Source organism: Mesocricetus auratus, unplaced genomic scaffold (genome assembly GCF_017639785.1).
Source record: "Mesocricetus auratus isolate SY011 unplaced genomic scaffold, BCM_Maur_2.0 Super-Scaffold_100008, whole genome shotgun sequence".
In the NCBI taxonomy this organism is placed as follows: domain Eukaryota; kingdom Metazoa; phylum Chordata; class Mammalia; order Rodentia; family Cricetidae; genus Mesocricetus; species Mesocricetus auratus.
In genome coordinates this window covers 27,652,673-27,677,917 of record NW_024429192.1, presented here as the reverse complement: position 1 = coordinate 27,677,917, position 25,245 = coordinate 27,652,673, and the positions used below count along the sequence as shown (strand labels likewise).

At 35.8% G+C, this 25,245-nt stretch overlaps 1 protein-coding gene across 3 annotated transcripts in view; it reads right to left on the bottom strand.

Moving 5' to 3' along the window:
* Positions 1-285: 285 nt before the first annotated feature.
* Positions 286-25,245, bottom strand: part of Cadm2 (cell adhesion molecule 2) — a 916,009-nt gene continuing 891,049 nt past the window's right edge. For all 3 annotated transcript variants that reach the window (XM_040750595.1, XM_005082055.4, XM_040750596.1), the window contains 2 exons: positions 9,319-9,444; positions 286-7,931 (listed from right to left, as the gene is read on the bottom strand). In XM_040750595.1, coding sequence (XP_040606529.1) covers positions 7,813-7,931; positions 9,319-9,444 — 245 coding nt within the window. In that variant the 3' untranslated portion in view covers positions 286-7,812. The remainder of the gene's footprint in view (positions 7,932-9,318; positions 9,445-25,245) is intronic.

Genomic DNA, 25,245 nt, shown 5'->3' with positions numbered 1-25,245 from the left:
AATTAAAGTTGTCATTATGACAAGTTTATCCATTTGGGAAACTTGGATATCATGTGCCTTATTGGTGTAGAGCTCACATGGATGAATATGCTAGGCATCACTAAAAACAAACTTTTATTAATATTTCCCTGTCAATCGCCTCATTTCCTTTCAGGTATATAGAATATGATCTTTAAGAAAGCTTTAAATTTCCAATATTGCATCCCTTCTTTTGCTGGAAAAACATAAATGTAAAATAATATGATAAGTTATTTAACAAAAATAAATCAGATACAGAATCTTGCCTTGTATTTACAGACAAATTTTAATGGAATATTTCATGGTCCAACACAAATATCAGACCCAATGGCACTAATTCTTGTACAGCCTTTGGCTTACCCTGTATAACAAAATCTGTTATTTAAAGTAGACTACAAAATACCTCATGGTAAGTGAACTTCCAAAGACACAAAGAAAATCTTCCATAAATTTAAAAGCTTATCTCAAATTCTTATTGTTATAAGCTTAGGATGTATATAAGGTTAATTGCATTATTATAGGTAGTTGAAATATATTGGTTAGATTGTGGAAATAAAAAGAAATTGGTTTAGATATGTTTGCTTTTGTTCATAGTCAACATTAGTAAACACAAATAAGTGGATGTAAAATTACCTTTACAAAGTTTGAACGTTGGCAATCTCAAGCAAAATTCTTTATGTCAGTGACACTTTTTTAACCATTAGCCAGCATATTACAAGGTTCATACATTTCAAGGAGTAATGATTAAATGCTATATCAGCAAGATAATATTTAATTTTTAAGTAGCTCTCATTTTTAAAAAAACAAAGAGGTCCATTTTGGAAATTTACAAGAAACTTGTATGTCCTCGAGGAAACATAAAAAAGGGATATGCTATGCAATCAAGAAAAGATTCAAAGTAATGTATTTGGCATAACAGAATATGTTTCACCCCATTTTTTGCAACCTTTCACTGGAGAAAAGCAAGTTCATTTTCTCAATGGGTGCTTTCAAGCCTAAAATGCACTAAATGAAGAAACAGTTCAGTAATGTCCAACAGATAACTAAAATTCAAATTTTATTTTTTCCATACTTATCAGACAACTTTTTTTCTGAGGAGACTTTACTGAAAGGATGGAGTGTAAATGGGAACCCTGTAGGCATGTTTATAAGAGTTGTACATGACAGATTTGAAGTGCCACTCAGTACACATTGAATACTTTGTAAGTATATAGGCATATCAACATGCAAGTGTCATGTACTTAATATTACAATATGCATTTTGTTTTGTGAAAATGTTCATGATAAGAATAGATTCAATAATTGTGTTTGTTTTCTATGGAAGATGCTTCATTTTGGTGAATCATCTTTACAGCACAGAATATATTTTAATGCTGTCACAAGTATACCCTTCCAAAAGATATGGATTTCAAGTCATATAAATACAACACTGTATTTTTGAAGCTACATTACTGGGAACACCTGCATTTTTGAACACTGTTTTCAGAGATAAGTCTTTAAATTTTTTAATATGGTAAACCTGTAGCAAGGTTGTTTACACTGAAATATTTATGATAAGAATGAAGCTTTCTTTAAGTAATATTCATGGCTGAATAAAAAGTTAAACAACCAATTCACAAATATTGATTAAAAACTAAATATGAAGAAAAGAGATGTCATTCCAAACTCAGAAATCCTTGGGTCACTACTCCATTGTGTCATTGAATCTACAACACGTACAGTGAGTACAGAGAAATAAGTCTGTAAAAAGATTAAAATGTTACATATTTATAAGGAGCAATATTACTAGCTTTGAAAACTTCTAGATTGCTTTTCATTCTATTTATGAGATTCAGTCAACACACCAGAACCACAGAGAAAACCAAAGAGGAGAAATATAGCAACTCTGTTTACATTTTGTACTTGTCTTTAACCGATTAGTGACTACTGCTTTCAACCATTGTATTTTATTGCGCATGACTTTCACTATCAGCAAATATAAAAACATGTCTACTAGGATCATGTACAAGGGAAAGCATCTAAAGAAAGAAAGCATTTGAGGTTTGACAGTACTGTGTATTCGTGTAATGCTGCATTTCATGCTGCACTTAAAAGTCCATGTAGGAATCGCTACTGCTTTGACCCTGGATGTGGGAAAAAGTGCTTAAGTGCTGAGCCCTGGTAGATATTTCTTGTGCCCCTGCAATTTTCACTTGTCTTTTAACTTAACATCATTGAAATATACAGCATATTTCCAAGGGGGAATAGTGTTTTCTTTACATCGTTTCCACATTTGGGCCCATTTTCTCCAAAATAATCACACATTTCATATATATACATATATATGTATGTATACATATATAAGGAAAAGATGGTAAAGAGTAAACCAAACACTATTTACAACATAACCACATAACATAGAAACATCTTTAAGTGTCTTTTATAGATTCACCATTGTAATTTCATAAATTTATGTAATCTATTTTTTTCCTAAAGGAAAATACGCTCATAAAATGGCATTTTATTTTAACATATTTAAATTACATCATTGAAAAGTTCATGTCATGCCTAGGCAGAAAAAGTGGATGTTTGAGGCAATATTTTTAAGTGTTTGGGGTTATTTGTTCATAAGGAGGCAGTTCTAAAATAATTAATTTTTGTTTATATAGATAACACTTCTCTGGAAATTAAATCATACATGATTTGTACTTAAAACACAACATTGAATTTCAAGAAATTGTTACACTTTAACAACTGAAATGAACTATCAGATTGGATTGTAAAATGTTGCCATCAAATCACTTTTTAAAAGTTACATTTACATAACAGCAAACTATTAACTAGGCATGGAAAGACCTGTCCTCACCAAGTTACCTATATGAAGCTAATAATAGAGAAGCTAAACAAACGCATATCCATACACCATAGAATACACTACAAGAAGTTGGCTTTTGAGATTTCCCAGGGAGTGGGGATTGCATTGTTAAGAAAGTCCCAAAATGATGCTTCCTGGGATATCTTGTAAATATTTACTTCCTCTATTTATATTGAAGTATCATAGCCCATGTTAAAAGTGAGAGGTAGAAGAATTATTGTAAGTATGCATGGCAGAGAAATTACCAGCTATATCCAATAACTATTGCATTCAATAGTAATCTCAATACATAAAAATGCTGATGATTTTAGTAGCCATTCATATATACTGTCCCATTTAACTCTCTTTATTATCTTGCTGCTTTCACTCCACTGCCTTTGGAAGGGTACATAGAAGTGCAAAGGGCATGTTTGGATTGTGATAGGGAGACAAAGGAGAGTACAGAAAAGATAGGATTTCCCCATTAAACTATAAGTGACTTTAACTTATAAATATACCCTATGTTCTTTGAATAAATTTGTACTTATAATCAAAGTACTTCAATCTATTAAAGCACACATGTTTCAAAGAAAGCTGAAGAATGTCAAATTCGATTAGAAATAAACCAAGATTAAAATCCATGTTATTTCATTCTCTGCAGTAATGTTAAACACTAAACCAAACAAATTTCCTTTGTTACCTCAATAATTAAGTAGGAAAAAATAATTTGTTGTTGTTAGTGCTTTAATACTTTAGTGGTGGATTAGCAAACTCTTGGATCTTGTTTAAGAGTATTTTAAATCCCTTTGCATTAAGTGCCCAGCAATAGAATTACAGATATTGCACTGAGTATATTTCAATATTGCCAATGAGTATTTCAAAACAAATTATATTATCTACACTAAGATTTCCTCTTTCCCAGAATTCAAAATGCATATTATAATTACATGGGTTTCTGACATCCATACACAGCTAGTACAAGATACTTACATGTACATACACTGTAGTTACCTATATTTTGCATAGTTTTTAGTGTGTACTTGGTGCCACTTAACAAAAAGCATTACTCATCAGTAATTTTCTCTAGGATTTTTACTTATTTCAGTTGTGATCACTGGTGAATCATTTCATTTTCTGTATCCATCACAGATTACCATTTGCTAAAGGAAATAAAACTGGACATTTTCCAAAAGGTTTCTGGAACTAAAATATCATGGGAAGGTTAGAGTACAGTATGAAGATTCTTGTTTTATTCCCACAACTGTAGAACTGTGGAATTTGATATTTTAGTGATTTTGTACTTATGTCTAAAAGGTGGGGAAGGAAAAGCATTTTCAATGTGCCCATTGGTAACACTTTGCAATAAGTGGCACTAAATCACACAATAACTTCTACGTTACATGGAAGAGTCACTACTGTCAAACAGCTGCTGTACATGTGCCTATATGGACTCTCAATGCTGTTACAGTCATGAATACATAATTACAAGTGAATCTGTCTTTTTAATTGAATATTTATACTTCTTTTTTTTACAAAAAAAACAAACGAACAACAATAAAAGCCCAAACAATAAAAATGAGGTGTTAGCTTCTTTGCTATAATCAGGAAAGTTGTTTTTCTTTCTCTATCAGTTGATTTAATTGTAGTTTTATGAAAGACTAGACATCTTTAATGAAATCATCCAGTTTCTAGATTAAATCACAATATCAGGTTCCTTAAATTGCTTCTTGTAATTTCTGGTAAAAGAAAAGAAATTGGAATCTCTTTCTCTTTCTTTTTTTTAAATCTCTCTTCTCTTAAATACTCTCTCACACACACACATACACGTGCACACACATGCATTCACACACAAACAAACACATGCACACATACACATCGATATTCCAATAGGATATTTTGTCTTTACTATTGCACTCAAACTCTTCCTTTCTTCCCCTAGTTTTGATCACCATTCTCCCCAGGACATTCAAAAAGGAAAAGAAGGCAAGAAGAATGTTGGTTAGCGATTTCTGATGGAGGACAATCAATGCATACTGTAAACATTTCTGGCAGAGAGGAACTTCTTTTTTAACAAATGATGCTCATAGGCCTTGAGGGTCATGTGCACACACTCTTTCCACTGTGTCCCCTATCTACTGAACTGCCTTGGCAGTGAAAGAAAGTGGCTCCTTGAGCATATGACTGTACAAATTTCAGGCTTCTCAGTTGACAGGAGTCCAGCTTAGAAATCTTATCTCATTTTTCTTTTATTTGCTGGAATGGGGAATGCCCAGAATTCTTGCAACTTATTTCCTTTAGTGAAAATCAAATAACCTTTCAATACAGAAAAGTATAACTCCATCTTTTTTATCCCATGTCAGGAAATGATATTCAATCAAAGTAGCCATGTTTAATGGAAAATCATTTGATTAGAGCCCACAAATTTTTATCTGCCAGTGGTTTTCTTTTTACAAGTTCTAAGGGGTTTATTTCTTGGAAGGGTTAAAAGAGTCAAATGCCTTGAAAAGCAAACAATTTTGAATTTCTAATTTTGCTGTGCTATAAATAATGATTGTGTTATTTAGGTAATAATTTTAGCAGTTGGAGCCAAGTAGAATATAGATGAAGAAGGATGTAAATACAGCATCGATGAAGAGTAGCAATTTTGCAAATGTGTCCTGAAATTAGGCTTTAAATAGTAATTGATGATGCAGTTATACAACGTACTTAGCAATAAGGACCTTTCCATTTTGTACTAACAGGATGAACTTTGCTGTGTGGAGTCTTTCTAAAGGTTATGCATTGAAAGATATGAGCAGTTTATAGACCTATTCTAGTTTCAATGTGTCTAGAGGCACCTACCTGATTCTCTCAAACTACCATACTATATTAACATATTATTGCATTTTTCCACAGATGGTATGGAGTGAACTGTAAAAACAAGCATGCAATCACATCAATGCAGACTTATTTCCTTAAAATGTCATACTGTATATGATTTATTATGTTAACACTCAACCACATCATATTATTTATGTTCTGTATATTTTGAAAAAGTGCTGCTTGACTGACATCGTCCTTTTTCTTTTGCAAGAAATCAACAAGATAAATGCTACACAATTAAAAAAACTTAAAAATTCTAACATTTTCCTTGAAAGTTTGATGCTTTTCTGATAAATAATCTAGTATACAGCACCCTTGTCCTTCATTTGATACTAACACAGGATGTTGTATTCAGTCATTCTTGTTTCCCCCAAATAAATTCCAAGGTATCATTAAAACTCTAGGCCATCATGCTGTCAGACATCACAAATGCAGCTACCATATTGTAATATTGTTTTCTTCTTAATGGTGCAATGCTTGCAAATGGCAAAATAATTTTTAATCTAACTGGATTTTATTCTTTAGCTGCTAATAGCTTTAATGAACACTAGTCTACCAATATTATATGTCACCCAATGAAATAAGACTTTATATTGACTGTGTCATATTTAAGATTACAGAATTTTGTAATAGTTCAATACACCAAAATTTCAAAATAATCCAGAGAAAGAGACTTTCACCTTGGAGTTAAGAGTATGGCAGGGGTTTTCTATCTCTTACTGTTTATAATAAGTTTGTACCTCACAGAATGCATAGACAGGAATTTAATGTAAAGAATTAGTTCATTTATACAGAAAACATATCCTAAACACTTCCTTTTAGGCAAATCAACATAGTTAAGCAGCCCTGAAACTGCCAAATAAAAATGTGTAAGTTGTTTTTTTTTTATCAAACTAAGAGTTTGTTTTTAGGTTATTATTCAACTGTGGTTGCGATTTAAAACCTGAGGCTGTGCACTGGTTGTTAGCTTAAAATTACCTTTCCTTGTAACATTGTGCTTCCATTGTATAACAAATAAAAATTAACAAGAACTAGAAAAATTTGTTGTTGACAGTGCTAGGACATACAGACAAAAATACTAATACATGTTATCTACTTATAATATCAGTTTAAGTAATATCTAAAGGGATATAATGGACGTTAGAAAATGTGTACTTATGACTGAATAACCTACAGCCAAAAAAGTTAAATATGTATCAAATAATGTTTAATTGGATTTATTATATGCACTATATACAGATACTAAAATGTCTCAAAATTGTGCCCTACTTCACTTTTGTTTACAGGTGAATCCTCATGGAGTAAATAAATTATAGAATCAAATAGAGAAATGAATGAAATCTTTATGATTCCCGAAGCGGTTAAATGTTTGTAATAATTTATTGGTAAATGAAGCTACAATAACCTAATGGTAGGATCTATATAATAATATAAGGTGTCATGTCATGATTATAATCCATACACATGGTGCCTGTATCAAACACTAAATGTTAAAATAGTAACTTGATACAGTATTACCAATATAATCTCAGACATTCCAGAAACTACACTACACTGTTTTCAGTTTGTGTTTTCTAGGGCATATGTTTCCACAACATGTTATCTTGGAAGATAGACAGGTAGAAAACATAGTTTGTAAACCTCTAATCTTTGATTAAACGTAAGCACATTAGGCCATTACCTAATCCTGTGACTTGTGAAAACTGTCCAATGGCAAACCAATAAAGTCTATGACTTAAAGGAAAACAAATGTAGGGTGGGACTCTTCATACATTTCATCAATGCATAAAAACAACTCAATATCATGATCCAGTGAGATGATTAACATTGTTAAGGCTGTATATTCAAGCACTGTATGTTAAAAGAGCAATGGTGTCAAATTTAGGCAATAAGAAATGTCCTGCATTATGGATGGTACAGTAATTAAAGGGTGATGCTTTCAACCGCTGAGTGTTGGTATACACTGGCTACTGAGAGCAGTGCAGTATGGGTGTTAATAAAAGTAGTAGAGGATGGTTGGAATGGTTTCTGAAAGATGATTGCCAGGTTTCTCCAGCAGTCAGCCTGGTAGGTAAAACTCAGAGCGTCTGGCCCGAATTTTAAATGAAATACTCTTTTTTCTCTTCAGCGTTGACTTGGCTGCCTTCAGCATTGATAATGGCCGTGTCAGCATCTGGGGCATCCTCAGCACCTTTAGCTTCATTTGTTAGATATGTTCCTGTAGAAATTGGAAGAAAACGATGATAGTTCCTGGGGCATAGTAAAGTAACCATCATTGAGGATATATTTACTTAGAAATTAAAAAGCCACATGGCTCCAACTTTAAAATTCTAACTTCTTTTTTCCCCCTCATTTTTAAAAGATGTATTTCAAGTGAAACTGTGATACCATTATTTAAAGGCAAGAGTGAGACGGAAATGATTAATATGTAATTTTGACTTCTTTAAAGATTGATAAAACCATAAAAATTTCAGTTAGAACAATCAGTGCCCCTTAATTGAGTGCAGTTAGTTGTCATCCTAAATGTTTACTATTATTTTACTGATTTTTTCGAAACTGAGCTACCAAAAAAACCTAAAAATAAACATAAAAACCCAAAACACACAAAAAAATACCAAAACAAAACAAATTAAAAATTCAGAAAAATATTTGTATTGTCCAAATACTCCTGGGCATGAAAAGAATCATACTGAGCTATGTCAACAAATTCTTAGATTGGACTATTAAAAGGTAAAAATAAAAATAATACCATTGTATTTAAAATATTTTTATTAAGAACATAATTTCTTGACTAATATGGCTAAATGTATTCCAATAATGTGTAACCAAACTTTGAACCAAACAGGCAAGAGTTGATTTTTATCTCTACAAATATATTACTTTCCTACTACTTTTGTTCTCATTCATTTTTTATATATATACTCAGAATTAGATTGGTGTAGTAAAATCACATTTTGACAATGGCCAACATTCCCAGAGTGAGCCAGCAGTTCATGGGGGAAAACCATGAAGTACATAATTTTCTCTCTCACTGCAATCTGACTATAAATGTTTGGTAGGTGGTGCACGGTTTCTGTTTATAAAAACATGGAAATTGGTTTTCTACTGTTAAAGGTAGCACAGAATTAATGTTAACAAAATTAATGTTAAATCATTTGAAATAACAATTATCATCACTTCCCTGAAATAATTTAAATTTTGGTCTTCAAATCTCTCTCTTTCAGTATTTCTGCATCCACTCACTGGAGAAACATATATGCCTATAAGATCCCTGGCATACAAACAGACATTGTGTGTCAATAACAAAAAGAGGGACGCTCTCTCAACCTGGACTCTTAGGGGAATGCCTGGACCCTGCCCTGAGTGAAATGGCAGACTCTAGATATCCCCTATTCGGAAGGAAATGGTGATAGGGTGGGAGGCTGGGGCGGGGATAGTGAGGGGCTGCGGGAGGAGGGGAGGAAGAGGGAACTGGGACTGACATGTAAAACAAGCTATTTAAAATTAAAATTAAAAAATTAAAAAAAAGATTTCAGAATGAAATTAATGTTTCCAGGTTTTTTTAAAAATCAAAACTAAGAGAGCTTTCTTTAAATATTACCTACCTTTATGTCTTGCCAGATATCGACCAAGCAGAAATATGGAGCACAGAGTGACAAATACAACTACAGCCACTATTCCTCCTATGAGAGCATGATCGGGGCCATTCTGGCCAGCCAGAGAATTGGGATCTAGAAGAAATCAAGGAACACTGTTTTAGTTAGCTGTTACTTTCTCCATATATATATATGGAGATACATATATATATCTGTAACTAGAATGAGCCATTTTGAAATAGTATATTTATATTAAAATGAAATTGCATTAGTATATGTTATTTCAATTATTCAGTCCACAAATACTGGTTGTGTGGCTACAGTACATGATACACTTGGGAAGATAAGACTTCACAAATTAATATCTTTTACCATTGAGCTTATATTTTAAAGAAAAGACAGCATGAGTCAAAAAAGCCTGTATAAGCTTTTGCATTACACATTTTTACTTGATATTCACATATGAAAGTAAGTGTGTGTGTGTGTGTGTGTGTGTGAGTGTGAATCTCTATGTAGATGTGGAAAATCCAAATGTACCATTTTAATATAAGACTATGGTAATACAAAATCTGGAGTTTAATAACTTAATATTTAACATTATAAAAGTAATATTTAAAGCTCTAAAAATTGGTATCTCCTCTAAAGAAGTCTTCAAAGAAACCTTACAATAATACTTTGGGGAACTCAATTTTCAAAATCCAGACAGTCATAACAAATAATTTCATCAGAGGAGAGGAAAGAATGATTTGGCAGAAGACACTGTGTGTTTGATGAAAGAGAGTAATATGCTTTGGTGACAGGGTTGCACTCCTGTGAAATGTTGACAGAAGGTGAAAGATGAATAAACACCATTGAGAATTAAATGTTCATTGGATTTGTGATTTCCCAAAAAAGTGAGTAGAAAAAGAAAGTATCAAGAAACTTTTACATTCTGCTGTAAATAAGGTTTTATTGGAAAGAGATAAACCAGTAAAGGATGAAAAGATTTTTAAAATTCTAGATATTTGGACACTCAAATATTTGAAAATTACCAGTTATGGAATCCACATGACTAGGAACAAAATTCGATGGGACTTTGAGTAAGAAAATACATTAAGGCTCAGGTCTAAGGCAAAGATGAATGAAGCATATGATCATCCTTTCCTGACTGTCTTCTTGCAAAGATCCTCATGTGATTTCTTATACTTTAGAGGCAGGTTCCCGAGGAGAAAAGCAACAAATAAGTTATGGCTAGCACTAATGTTTTCAAAAAACTCTGAGAGTGGTTGTAGAAACATGTGTCTGACAAATAGATTTAGGAGCGTGATATTTAATGGAACCAGTGTCCTGTCAAAGAGTCATAACCAGACAAAAATAACAACCTGTGTTTAAAACTTCAAACAACCTACAGACCCCTAAACCATGTGAAAGGACAAAATGGAATATAAAAGCTGTGTGACTCTGATGGAGGTCATATTTCCCAGTACCTACTTCAAATGCCATCATGGAATAGGTCCTTACAGGGTGAAAACAAAGAGGAAACACTATCGTCAAAGTTGAAGGATGTTCTCATACTAGTCTGGCATGCTTTTGCAAGTAGTTTCCAATTATCTCTTATTTTCCAGTGGAGGTAGTGATAATTAATGAGTGGATACCACTCCTGTACACGGAAAGCAAAAACATGTTTACGCACTCTTGTGCGTGGAGTGTAAGAGTATCCATATGCCCAGCCACTGGATCATGTAGCCAGCATGACAAAACTGTGAATACTTAAATATCTTTGCATCTCAGCTGAGAATATTAACTTTACAGGATTTTATGTTGTCTCTGTCAACAGATAGAAGGTTTTTGTTATTGTTGTTGGTAAGAAAACAAAAGTTAGCAGTATATTGGTAATCAGAAGGCCACACTGAGGCAGAGATTTCTGACAACACACATTTCCTTTGTTTTTACTGCACAGAACTAAATGTTGTCCAGGCTCTCATGATGTGTTATATGTTTTAAATGAGGAATAAAATCCCAGACAATAGATGGTTGCCCTAATAACCTAACCAAGTGGACTAATGAGGTACATTTAATTTGAGAAATTCATTGACATGAGTAAAATTATCAATCACTTAAAGACTAGGAAAAAAAACAGTAGCCATGTTAAAAATGTCTTCTTATAAACTGCAACTCTTTCATAAAGATAAAAAAGTAAATAACTAAGTGGATCAGAATTATTAAAATAAGCTATGTGCCTTGAAGTGTTTGAGAGGATATACAATCAAGCTTTTTAAAACAAGGAAAACAAAAGGTAAGTCTGCTACAACAGCTACCTTTAGCATTTGATAGGGATTTGATTATTTGTATATGTATAGCAAAGTTTGTTGACCTCAAACAAAAAGGAAAGACAAGAGTGTGCGACGATGCTTTCTCTCTTGTCTTCTCTTACATAAAAGTTCACAAAGTTGTATTGTTAGAACTTTTTAGCTTCAAGGTGTCTCATACAATTTCCTTATTTATATTTTCTGTCTTGAATTTTTCCTTTACATCATGAATTGCTTTTTCTCACTTTACTGTATGGTCTTGCACTTTGTCTTGGACCCTGGAGATACCTAACTATCAGTCTTTGAAATCTTTTCAGGCATGTCATTTATTACCTTAAGATTTTGTATACTTTACTCTCCTTCCCTTCACTTCTCATGTTTCTTACTGTTATGATGGAATGTGGGTGTCCGTTGGGGCCTTCAACAGTCTATGGGGACTCTGGCAGTGGAACGAGTATTTATCCCTAGTGCATGAATGAACTTTTCCCTATGGATGGATATTCTCTCCATCTAGACACACGGAGGAGGGCCTAGGTCCTGCCCCAAATGATGTGACAGACTTTGATGATCCCCCATGGGAGGTGTCACTCTCTCAGAAGAGTGGGTGGGGGTGGTGGGATGTGGAGACGGTGCAGGGAGTGGAAGGATGGAAGAACGGGAGGGAGAAGGAACTGGGATTCGTGTGTAAAATGAGATTGTTTTTAATTTAAATAAAAATAATAAAAAATGGTATTGTAATTTTTAAATAGTTTCCTTTCAGTTGTCTTTCATTTGTGGTCTTCTCAAACATAGGTAAATTTTATCTAACCAAGTCTAATTTTTTGCATCAGGACACATGGGTAACAATGTGAAATACTATGTATAACAAAATTTATCCATAGCAATCTATATTGTCATTTTAAAAAATTGCAGAAATCACATGTATAATACATTTTATGCAATTTGTACCATTATTAACTATTGTAACCAGCCCCACACCTCAGTAGACAAAATGATGTTAACACACCTGATGCCACATTAGAGGCACCATTTTTAGAACCTAGCAAATAGGCCCTAATTCTTGACAAAATGGGAACAAACACCTAATCCTTCAAAGACCTAGACCATAGTTTCAGTATCTAGGAAAGTTCTTAAATGTACTAATCTTGCTTTTTAGCTTCCGTAATTTTGCTTCTCGATGTTTCCTCGTAACTGAAGCGTCTCAACCAGGATGTGTCTTTTGTGCATTAAGGGTAAAGAATGATGAGGTAAAATGATTTAGACAAGTTCCCTGTGTAGCTTACCAACCCCCAAATGAAGGCTTTCTATTGGCTCTAAATGTATGTATATTCTCTGGAGAAGTCAACTTGTAATATATTATAGGCTCCAAGACTCCCAGAGATCCCAAGGACAAGAGCAGCAGATCCCCAGGTCTAATAACTCGAGGAATGCAAAGTTCCTGGAGAAAATGGACCCTGAGATGTTGCAGGGACCTAGACACTTCTCCTGACTCTGTTTCTGTCATCTCTGAGGATCCCTGAAGCCTCCACTCAAAATAGGCAAAATAGGCAACTACAGAAAGTCTAGTGGATCTGTGCCCTCTAGAGATGAGTTTGTTTACAGTGCTTTCTGCATAAGACACTTAGGAAACACTGAACACAACCCGAATTCTGGTGTTTTGAGTCCATGTGAAATGTCACTGGATCCCCTATTGTAAGTCTTACGGTGGGTCACCTGTTTGTCTTTACTATATGTTACTCTGTGTCTCTCTGTGTTTCTGTTACTCCTTTTGCTCAGAAAACAGATCTGAAATGGAAGGAACTAGTTCTCACCACCCTGAACTCTGTAGAGGCCCTCCTAGAACCCTAGAGAGGTTGATAGCTAATATGCAAATAACACATTATCAGACACTTTTGGACCAGCCCTGAATCTGATTCTGTAAAACTTTAGCCATTAACTTAGCCATCCTTGTGCTAGATTATAACCCAATGTAGCCTCTCTACTATTGCCTGGAAGTGACCTAACAGGTGTCCCTTTACAGGAAATATAGGAGGTACTGTATCCTTATGGGATCACTTTTTTTTCAAGATGGAATCAATTATGCCAGAGCCATAGTAGTCACCTTAGACAGGACAGTGTGGGTCCAGTACCTCAACAAAGGACTTCAGCACAAATAGCTAAGCTTCTGACATTAACCCAAGCATGTCACTTTGGTTAGGGAGAAATCAGAATTGTGTACATGAACAGTCTGTATGCATTTGCTCTGACCCATGTCCATAGAGAGAGGGCTGCCCAACTCAGCAGGAAAGAAACTTAAAAAGAAGAAATTCAAGTTCTACTAGAGGTCTTATGGGTGACAAGAGAGGTGTGCATTATCCACTGCAAAAGAACATCAAAATGGAAATCCCCAGAAGCACAAGAGAACCAGACATCAGACTTGGCCACCTAGAAGGTTGTCCTAGTATCAGTGGGGCTACTCCAGGTCTTGATTACCTTGTCTGAACCTGAATTGCTCCAGTATCCAACTTATAGAGACAAATGGGTAATGATTCTTACCAGATGAGAGACTAGTATTTCCTGTTGGTGTGGGAAGACAGGTGGTAATCCAAACCCAGCCACACATCTGGGGGCAAGTGAACCTGCTGAGTTACTCGAGCCCAGATGTTATATCTCTAAACTAGACAATCTTGTCAAATTCATTATGTCTGGAGGTGCCACTTGTGTACAAATGAACCCCAAAGAAGGAAGAAAAGCGAAGGAATCTGTGCCCAAAGAATCACCCCAGAAACCACTAGGAAGAGGTCTTTATAGAGCTCAAACTCACAGTTCTTGTATATAGAATTTATAAGTTTTCATAGACACCATATCTGGATATATGGAAACCTATCTCAACCAAACTGAGACAGCCTCAGTAGTCACCAAGACATTCCTCCAAGAGTTAATTCTTAGATTTTCATTGTCCTTGTCCCTGGAGTCTGACAATGGCCAGTCTTCAAGTCCAAAGTTTCCCTAAATCTGGTAAAAGTCCTAGGATGAATTGGAAGGAAACTAACTAAATATGTTTTTGAGACTATTAAAAATTGGGTCAACCATCTATCCTTTGCCTTCCTTTCATTTATTTATTTTTTTAAATTTCATTTTACATTCCAACCATAGTTTTCCCTCACACTCTTCCTCCCTCCCTCTTCTTTCTCCCAAGAGCACCCTCCAACTACTCCTCCCAACAGGTAAGGGTTCCCATGGGGAGTTGACAAAGTTTGACACATTAAGTTGGGGCAGGCACAAGTCCCTCCCCCCTGCATTAAAGCTAAGCATAATATCTCTCTACATGGAATGGGCTCCAACAAGCTAGCTCTTGCACCAGGGATTGATCTCTGGTACTACTTCCAGGGTCCTTCAGATAGCCCAAGCTATATAACTGTCTCCCATACACAGAGGGCCCCATTTAGTCCCATGGAGGCTCCACCACTGATGGCACAGAGTTCATGAGTTTCCACGAGCTTGGTTCAGCTGTCTCTGTAGATTTCTCCTTCTTAAGGGTCAGGTATACCCCATATGAGAAATTCATTAGGCAAAAATTATTAACCATTCACTCCAACTCCTTACAGGACCAGCAACAGATTCAGAGAACTATTCATAATATGGTTCAAGAGGCTGTGTTCTCATCTATGTCTGAGTCTGCACACAAGTTCTATCCTGATGACCCAGATCTGGGAGACAATGCGGAAATGCCCATACCCTGCTACTCGCACAGCAGTGAATGTCACTAGGTTATTCGATGTATTTACCACACCCAGCTGAAGGATGCCATAGAAGGTATTGGCAGATGGGTCATCACCAGGTCATCTGTCTTCCCTAAAGATAAGACTGACAAAAAAAAAGCCAGGTGTTGGAGGCAGAGGCAGTCGGATCTCTGTGAGTTCAAGGTCAGCCTGGTCTACAAGAGGTAGTTCCAGGACAGCCTTCAAAGCCACAGAGAAACCCTGTCTCAAACAAACAAACAAACAAACAAAAAGATTGGCATGGCCCCTATAGTTACACTTGCCTTATTTTGACTTTTTGTCTGCTCATGGTAAAGGTACTAGCCACCCATAAGCCATGTCCTTGGGTATGGGAATTAAGAGACACTGGAACTAGGGAACTCATAGCCAATCTCTGCACTGAGACCCAGCCACCTTCCATAATGATTTCTTTAAAATATTGCATCAAGAGGATGCTAGGGGATGATTCACTTGCTCCTGGGCAGGAGCATGCCCTGTGGATTGTGTGTCTACCAGTGAAGAAAATGGAATCCGATCTATTCTTGACTGGTTGGTTGACAATCCCGAGATGCCAGAAGTCCAGGGAATACCGTTGTGTTCAGTTGTAAACCCAATCCTCCTGGCACACACTGATCTCTTCAAAGCACGGAAAGGAAATCATTGCCACCTACCTGTGGTCATGGGCAATGCAATTCCATATCCATAACGGTTAGGGCCATCAGGAAGCTAGAAGTAGAATCTGGGGAGGAGTCAGGCTATGCATGAATGGTCCAGATCCAGGCATCAATTTACTATTGAAAAGAACCCTGAGCCCCCTAAAGTGACAAGCCTCAAAACTCCAATTGCTCCAGGAATCCCTTTGGTAAATATGGGGCTAAAGGTTCAGGAGGCATCAGAAGCCAAGTCCACAATGTTCAGGATGCTAGAAAGAACTTACCAATTCCTTAACCATTCCAAACTGGACATAGATCAGGACTGTTGACTATGCCTAGACCCAAGCCAGGGATTATATTGGGATTGGAACTAAATAAAAATAGAAAACCCCACTTCCAACCCTAACAGCTGCAAATGAACCCACCTAAGCTCACCTCAGGTGATCTCCAAGGAAAATGTACCTGCTTTATGTCAGCAAGATACCCAGGAGATAATTTCCCAATTCAGAATCCTGTAGCCACACAAAGCAGGTTAATTCCAAGAATGGCAGTTGAGTGTATTTATAGACTACCTGGCTTGCTTGCATCTTCTCAATATTTGCACTGAAGGTGAACCTACACCTTTGCATCCTTGTGTATGTTACACTACAGGTGTTCACCTATAATGAAGAAGAGGGCAAGGCCCTCCTAAATCTACATTTCTGGGCTTCCCTCTGCACAGGGAGACAGTCCCATTTTCGTCCCCCTGCTGGTGGGGACAGGCATTGCAGGCTCCACTGCGGTTGGTCCACCAGCCCTAGTTATGGGAAATAAAAACTTTAAGAAATGTGGGGAGTTGGGAGGAATGGGGGTCCGGGGTAAGACGGAAGGAAGAGGGAACTGAGAGTAACATGTATAAAAAGTTAAATAAGATTATTATATGAAAAAATAGAAACTCAGGTGTAGGGGGAAATTTAGGACTCTGCCATTAGCCATGTGATGCTCTAAAGACACATACAGATATGATAACGAAAGGGCATAACCGCACTACTAACCACACCCATGAGTAGAGACAGGGCGGAGGAACTACGCCACTAGCCAGGCCTACTTTTGGGTGTGGCTAAGGACGGAGGAAGGAATAAAAGACTGAACAGCAGAGCGCTCACTCTCTTTTGGCCTCCAGTTCGGTGGTGGAAAACTACTTGACTCATCTGGGTTGCTCGTTTTTCTCTTGTGAGTAATTTCTACAATAAACAGTTACCTATACCCTCAAGTGTGCCGTTTATCGTTGCAGTATCACTCAGTGCTCAAGTAGACACAGACTTGGGAAATGTGGAAAATTCTGCATCCCATCTGGAGTCCCAATTAGACTCCTTTGCAGCGGTTATTTTTCACAATTGGAGAGGACTGAACTTCCTCTTTATGAGACACTGGGATTCTCTGTATGGCACTGGGAAAAACTGGTTGTTTCTATGTCCACCAGTTACGAATAATTCGAGAAAGTTTAGACATGGTTGAAAAAACCTCCAGGAAAGAGAAAACAGATGTCAAGAATGCAACAATCTTTGTTCTTCTGGTACCAATCACTATAAAATGACATGAATCAAATGGATCAGCTACAGTAAAAAAGAAAACTATAGATTGCCAGGTGTTGATTCTGGGGTCATCAAAATTAATGTGAGATATTGTCATTGTCGTCTGTAGGCTGACTGACTCATGAACTTTGGGAATTTTCTTATTCTTACCTGCAGTATTCATTAGGGGGTTGCCATTGTGTTTAGATTTGCATGAAGGCTAAGAATGTAAACCCATATCTTCAGGATTGTACAGCAGGTGTTACTGACACAAGCAAGTCCCTACACCGATGTCTATTTACTTTAAAAAATTTTTTTTGTATTTCTTTACCCAGATGCTAGGATTAATTCACAGTACTGGTAAATCCTAAGTCAACACTTTAAATCTTCATTTCCTCCTCTTGATTCATTAGACTCCAGATTTAGTCCACTTCTGGGGTAGTTTGTGGTCATTGAGGGAATAACATTTAAGTACTTAGCATTTATTTTGTGTCTTGGGCATGTGTATATGACTGTATTTTAAGTGTGTATAGATGCACATGTGTGTGCATACTGTCAGAGAAACCAGAGGTTAACATTGTGCATAGTTCTTCCATCTCCATCCTCTTTGTGTTTTGAGACAGGGTCTTTCACTGTGATCTGGGACCCAGAGATTAATAGGGTTTCTGACCAATAAGCTGTGGGGATCTCGTGTCTCCACCTCCAACTTTCGGGGATCAGGCATGCAGTAGCACAAGTAGTTTTTTTCCATGAGTTACAGTCATTTAAGTCACCACATGTCTTCATATTTGCCTGGTAGGCACCTCACTGGCTGACCTGACTCTCAGCCACTCTATTATACAGCTTTACAGTTCGTTTAAGTTTAAAATGTTCACCCTTGCATTTGCATTATCACAAGTTTCTTGTCAATTTATGGATGCCTTATAACTTTTGGGCAGTCTTTCATAATACTAATAATTATTCTACCTTAATCATCTTTATGAATTTTGCAAAACATTACAGCTTTCCTCTAATGAAGAAATAAATACAGAAGTAGCTTGATGCTTTTGAAATTTTAATGATAGTTTAGATACAAAGCTTCTTTACATCTCGATGGGTAAAAATATCTTTGGTAGCAACTGACATTCACTATGTATTGTCGGGTATGCTTTTTATTTCACTATCATCTGTCATAACTAAAAGTCTCTCCTTAATTTCTATTCTTAGCAACTAAAATAAGTGATGGAGGATCAGATAAGTACTGTCTGAACAATGCAGGGATAATGCATAATTTAAATGGCTAAAATCTAGCAAGCATCTTATATATAGCCTTCCATTCATCTCCTACTGTCAGAGAAATAAAAGATGAAGTGTGGCCTTCAGTTTTTTACAGATAGCTAGCTTTGTGTTATTATTCAAATAAATACATCACCTATCTGTAAAGACCATTATTTATTCTCATGATGTTCTGCAGTTAGCCCATGGGTATGGGAATAAGTAAACTTTGCCATGTAGCATGATCATTCTTTTCTACCTGGCAGGGCATAGATGACAGGAATTGGAAGCAATCAATTTAAACTCTTTTGAACTTAACATCTTTAGTTAAAGGGTTTTACTTTTTGATGATTAAGAGAATATTCTAAAGAGAAACTTGTGCCACCTGATATTTAGGATTAGTAATTCTTGATATTTAAAATGTCAAAGATAATATTACACTATAAATTTATTTGAAATTACAGTATGGATAAGTCATAGACTATGAAACCCTATCTGCAAAATTACAGCTGAGCATCATGTGCTAAGTTTCACATGTCTTTAAAGCAAATATAAATAATATTATAAACATATGAGTGTTCAATCCACCACATGTATAAATACCATGTAGAAGAAATTAAAATGAAATGGCAGAGTGGTCTGAGGCACCTCTAAAGCATTAGGTTAAGAGGATGTGGGAGACCAGGCTTCAGGCTTCTCTACTTCAGACAGGATTAGGTCCTGTGAAGATACATTGAACCCTCATAGATCCAGTGAGCTACTTTTTGTAGCTTGTGTACTAAGAGCCAGTTTCCATTAAGGCAGATTATTTCAGTCATGAGGTCGGCATAGATCATCCCCTTTCCCCTATGTAGTAAACTTTGATTCTGTCTTTTCCTAATGGCCCTTTCTGAGAACTGGTCTTTCTAAGATCTTAAGGAACTAGTCCCTTCACTTAATTATAGGATATTTGCTGCCATATCTGGGTCACTATAAATTATTGACAAACAACAGATAACATAATTCCTGCCTCTATTTGTGGTTTTCAAAACTTGTTTAAAATTTCTAAGGTCTTAGAGCCCTTATTCACATTCATGTCAGCTATAATTCGGGGTTGACATTTTTCTATATAGTGTAAGTAAGTGATTTCTCTTAGTTTGGGTTGAATTTTTGTCTCAGTTTCTCTTAATATTCAGGAAAATATGAATAATACACAAGTTAGTCATCAGTTGTTTTAATTACTTTACAAAATGAACTTAATTATATTTTATTTATTTTCAGTCTGAAAAAATACAAAAAATTAAAATTTTATCTCCTCATCCAAAATGATTTCAAATTAGACTACATTATTACTTGTACAAAATATAAAGCATTATTTAAATTTAAAATATGTAACTTTAAGGGAAAATTTTTGATTAGCAGAAGCTTAGTAAATTTTTAAATGGACAATACTGATAACCAAAGGAAAGAAGTATAAATTATTTCTTCTAATTATTAAGCCATTTGCAATTCTCTGTGTGTCCCTGTAAAAGTTTCTAATACTTTTTTGAGAATTTTGCACAAAGAATTGTTATCATATTCACCCTTTGAATCTCTTCCTAGGTATTCCGAGATCTAGCTCCCTGTCTTTCCGCAAGTCCATGTCTTCTTTTTAATTTCTAAAAACAAAGAGTCCAATTCTTGTTGACTTTATATTCTTAGGCATGTGGAGAAGCACTCCAGTGTGGTCAATCTACGAGAGGCCACTCTCTTAAGAAAACCTATTTCTCCTTACCACGGAAGTCATCAAATGTCCTACATTCCATAGTTAGAAGAGACTTTGTGTGGTTCTTGCATAAGCAACCACAGGTTCTATGATTTCATGAGTGTAATGGTCCTATTACATCCAGATGCAATATATCACTGTGGTCTCCAAGACTGCTGGTTCTTACAATCTTCCTGCTACTTCTTCAGTAATGGTTCCAAAGCTGTCGGGTTAAGTGATATGGGTGCACTATTTAGTTCTGCATTCCAGGGACAATCATTCCCTGTACTTTGATAAATTGTGATTTTTCTGCTTTAGCCAGATTTTTAAACTTACCCTTAGATTATGAATAATTCAAATCATGCAAGATTCACAGAGATAGTTGTATGAATGCCCATGAAACACCATAAAAAATTAACTAAATGTTGGAACTATGTTACAAATACGATGGAATAAGATGCTGAGTGTAAGAATAATAGTTTTCCTTTTTTGTCGTAAAAGAGTCACTGATTATCACCTTTGACTTGCTGTGGATGGCACATGAGAACCATCGTAAGTGACTAAGGTGTTGAAATGTGAGAAAGTATTAACAATGGAATACTGAAAGGTTGTTGAAAATAACTTGATGGAAATTATGAGTTAGGACTAAACAAGAGGATATTCTGTAAAGCTTTATGTCTTCCACACGTTAGGTTATAAGGGTTAATGGAGGATGTCCTTCTCTATATATGTTTCTCTTATTGGTTAATGAATAAAACACTGGTTGTCCAGTAGCCAGGCAGGAAGTAAGTATAGGCGGGGCTATCAGAGAAAAATTCTGGGGAGAGGCCATGGAGCCTATGAAAAAGTAACATGCGGGAACCTTCTCCACTAAGATAAGACCACGTGGAAATACTTAGATTAATAGAAATGGGTTATTAATTACGGGAGAACCACACAGTAAGAAGCCTAAGCCATCGGTCAAACAGTTTACAAATAATGTAAGTGTCAATGTATTAATTTGGGGCCGAAGAACCAGGTGGAAAAGAAACTTCCATCAACAGTAGGTTTTGTTCAATGCACAAGATGTTGACTCAGATATTCATAGCAATCCTGGATACACTGTGGAACAGGCTTATGAAATAATGTTTAGAAAGTAATTATCAATTTGAATTCCTCAGATTCTGCCCGCTTTGAGAACAAGACCTCGAGCGGCCCTGAGTAGCATTCTATTTGTCTTCTGTGACCACTGCTACTTTTGCTTCACCCCATATCACATTATCTCTCCCTCTCCATGTGCAAATTCCAGAGCTCAGCGACGACTTCCATTACGTCAGTTTTAATGAAATTATTTAGTTCAAGATATTCTCCCCAGAGAATAATTCCCATCCTCAAGCATGATCATCCTTAAAGGTACACATTTCATGAATATACACATTTGTAATACAAGCTCAACACTCTTACCCACTTCTAAAAACCAAGTAAATCAAGTATATGGGGGAATGGGGCTAAATTCTTATGCTCAATTCCAAATGGAGTTGTATGTACCACTGTGCTGTACTGAACACTGGAGTATTGCCCTTTCCTGATAATAAATCACATTAACACTATTTCTATTTGAACTGATTCAGAAATTACTGTTAAGTAAATATGACTCATCTGACTTTTCATTTAATTACTATTCATAATAGTCTGGTTTTATTATTAAATTGGCATTTTCCTATGAACTTAGAAGCCTATATTCTCTCTAAAAAAGATATAAACAAGGAATAATTACATTTTATAGATAAAATACATTGTTATTTGGCACTATATGGCATTTGTAAATTCCCTAAAGAGAACTCTATGAAACTCCTGCCAAAGGGCCATCTATTATCTTCTAATTTAAGGTACAATTGTGCTTTTTGACAAAGACCTTGAGGTCAACGTCTAGCGAATAATACAGAAATAAATAATTTTTGTGTATTTGTTTTACACTTATTTTCAGATATCGTGTATTTAAGAGGTAGGTATGGTGTCATATGGATATAATTCTAGTAGTTAGAAACTGGAGCATAAGGTTTTGCTGAGCTACAAAAGCAAGAGCCCGTTGTAGTTTTTAAAAAGCCTCATGAGAAAGTCAAGGTGTGAAAGAGTTCAAGCAGAGGGTTGTTTTTGTTTTTGTTTTTTTTAATTAGGAGAAAATGATCCAAAAGAGGGGGAAAAGGGACGGTGAAGACTGACCTCCAGGGACAGGAGCAGCAGAAAAGAGGAAAGGGAGGCAGAGAGAGAGAGAGAGAGAGAGAGAGAGAGAGAGAGAGAGAGAGAGAGAGAGAGAGAGAGAGAGAGAGAGAGAGAGAGAGAGAGAGAACATAAAAAGGAACATAGGGAATAGGCACAGGTGGTGCTCTTAGCGGCAGCAGCTGAGCGCCTATCCTGTCTGAAAGTTAAAGTCAGGCCAGTGCAAATGCCTAAACACTAACACCTGTCTCAAAAACAAAACAAATAAAACTGTATATGACTTTAATGAGAATTTTATGAGTTCTCTATAAAGACTATACAATGTAACAAAGTTTCACTCTTACACACAGTAAATTTTAGGAACAGAAACACTAGCCTTCACTTTATTTCCACATTAAGCTAATCTGAGTCAAATGTGCAGTGTTAGCATTCCATCACTATTAGAAAACAGCTGAGACAATTCGTTTATAAGGACAAAGGGTTAATTTTAGAGCATGGCTTTAGATGTGCAGGCCAAGCTGGAGCAGAAGCACTGCTCTGTGCTGTGGTGCCAGAAGGCAATGGCAGAATACATGGGTGGCAAAAGAGACCTCCTCTTAAGGAAGTTTCATACTGTCCAGTGCTTCTGGGTGGTGTCCCCCTAAATTCCAAGTCCACATACTAGACATTTTGAGGCACTTGACTGAAACTTTTGCATATCTATACATTTCTCTCTGTTGAACTTCCTATCCATAAGGATATTATCGGCATCTATAAATTTACTGTTATAATAATAATCATTGTTATTTTATTGAATTTTAGAGTGTTATACTGATTAACTTATATATGATACAGTTTTGTTTTTTTACGTTGATAAAATACAGAAATGATGTTATTACCAGCTATACTAGTATCACATACTGAGGTATTCATTCCCACTTCTAAGAATGGCACTTTTTTTTAAACATTTTCCCTATGAGTTATTATCTTAATTTTATTACAATTGATTTGATTAACTTTCACTTATAAGGATCCAATAATGTTCTGGGCATGAATAAATTATGGACTCTATTTGTCCATGACTATAAAAATTTAAATGAGACACGTTTCATCATCTAATATTTGTATCTTTAGAAAATGAATGTTCCAGCATCGTTTGTTTCATTTCACTGTTCTTTGTCTCTGGTGAACTTTAGCTAGTATTTCTTTTCTTTTCTTTTTCTTCTTCTTCTTTTTTTGTGACTCCTTTAGGGAGGAAATATCTCAACTTTGAAGAACTGTACAGCTTCAGCAAGGACTCTCAACCTTCAGAGTAGTGCAGCCATTAGTGCCAAGAGCCCTTCACAGAATGGCTCACCTCCTTCAGTACTGTCATCCAGAAAGGGAGAGAACTTGCCAGAAGATTACCCGTGTGATAAGGGGAAGAGAGCAAAAGAAAGGAATGCATTTCAGGTTATCTAGGTGATCAAGGGAAAAGCATTTGGCTGCTGGGAGAAGGCAGATAAACTACCCTTTAAGCACCTGACCCAAGTCTAATTTTCCTGAATTAAATACTAGTGGTCTTAAAAATCAATGAAGATCTGAAAAGACACCTCATTCAGAAGCTCCACGTTATAGCTTAAATCTGACATTGCTTTCAGTTTCTTTACCTGTAAATGAGGACATAACCTTTCTGTCTGTCTCTCAAAAGAGTTTTGTTAAAAATAGTTTACATGGAATCTACTGGAATAGGAATGTTTGTCTTCTCTAAAAACTCATGTGTTGAAATATTAAGAGTTGCTATGATGACATTGGAAGGTGGAGAATTTTGGAGGTGGTTATGCCACAAGGACTCTTGCTTCATTAGTGGAATTAGAACCTTTATAAAAGTGACCCCACAGATCTCCCTGAGCACTCCAGCTCCGGAATCCAATGAGAATGTCCCAGCTATGAAACAGAAAGGGCACCATAACAAGCCACTAATTCTTCGAGTGCCTTATTTCCAGCCTTCCTATCAGGCTACCGAGCTGTAGGAGTATGCTTCCATTTTTAAAAGGACAAAGTATTATATTCTGTTACTGGAGTACGAATGGACTTAGTATCTATACATTTGTCTTATCTCATAGATACTAAGTGGATAGCTTGGATAAAAAAATGATCTTCCTAACACTAGACATTGTTGGCATACCTGCCTTTAGTCACACTACCAGCTTTATGAGAAATGGCAGTATTCGAATTAATTTTCTACATTAATAATTTCTTTTACTTTCAGAGTTGTCTGACCATTTTTAAAAAGTCTATTTACTGTTTTTCCTCCACCGTCTTCCTAACTAGAAACTTTCCTGCCTTTGAAGTCAACAGAGCTTATCTTTTGTATAATACTAGGCTCAGCTTACAAACACACAGAATGAATAAATGCAAACAACCATTGAGAAGGAAGACAAATGACAAATTAATGGCATTGGCATATGTCTATTTTGGCAGTGAATTCTATGCAAGTTTAAATAGATTAATGAATGCAGTTGTAAGCAAAGCAGTGGTTAAATAGATTGGACACAATAATTCTAA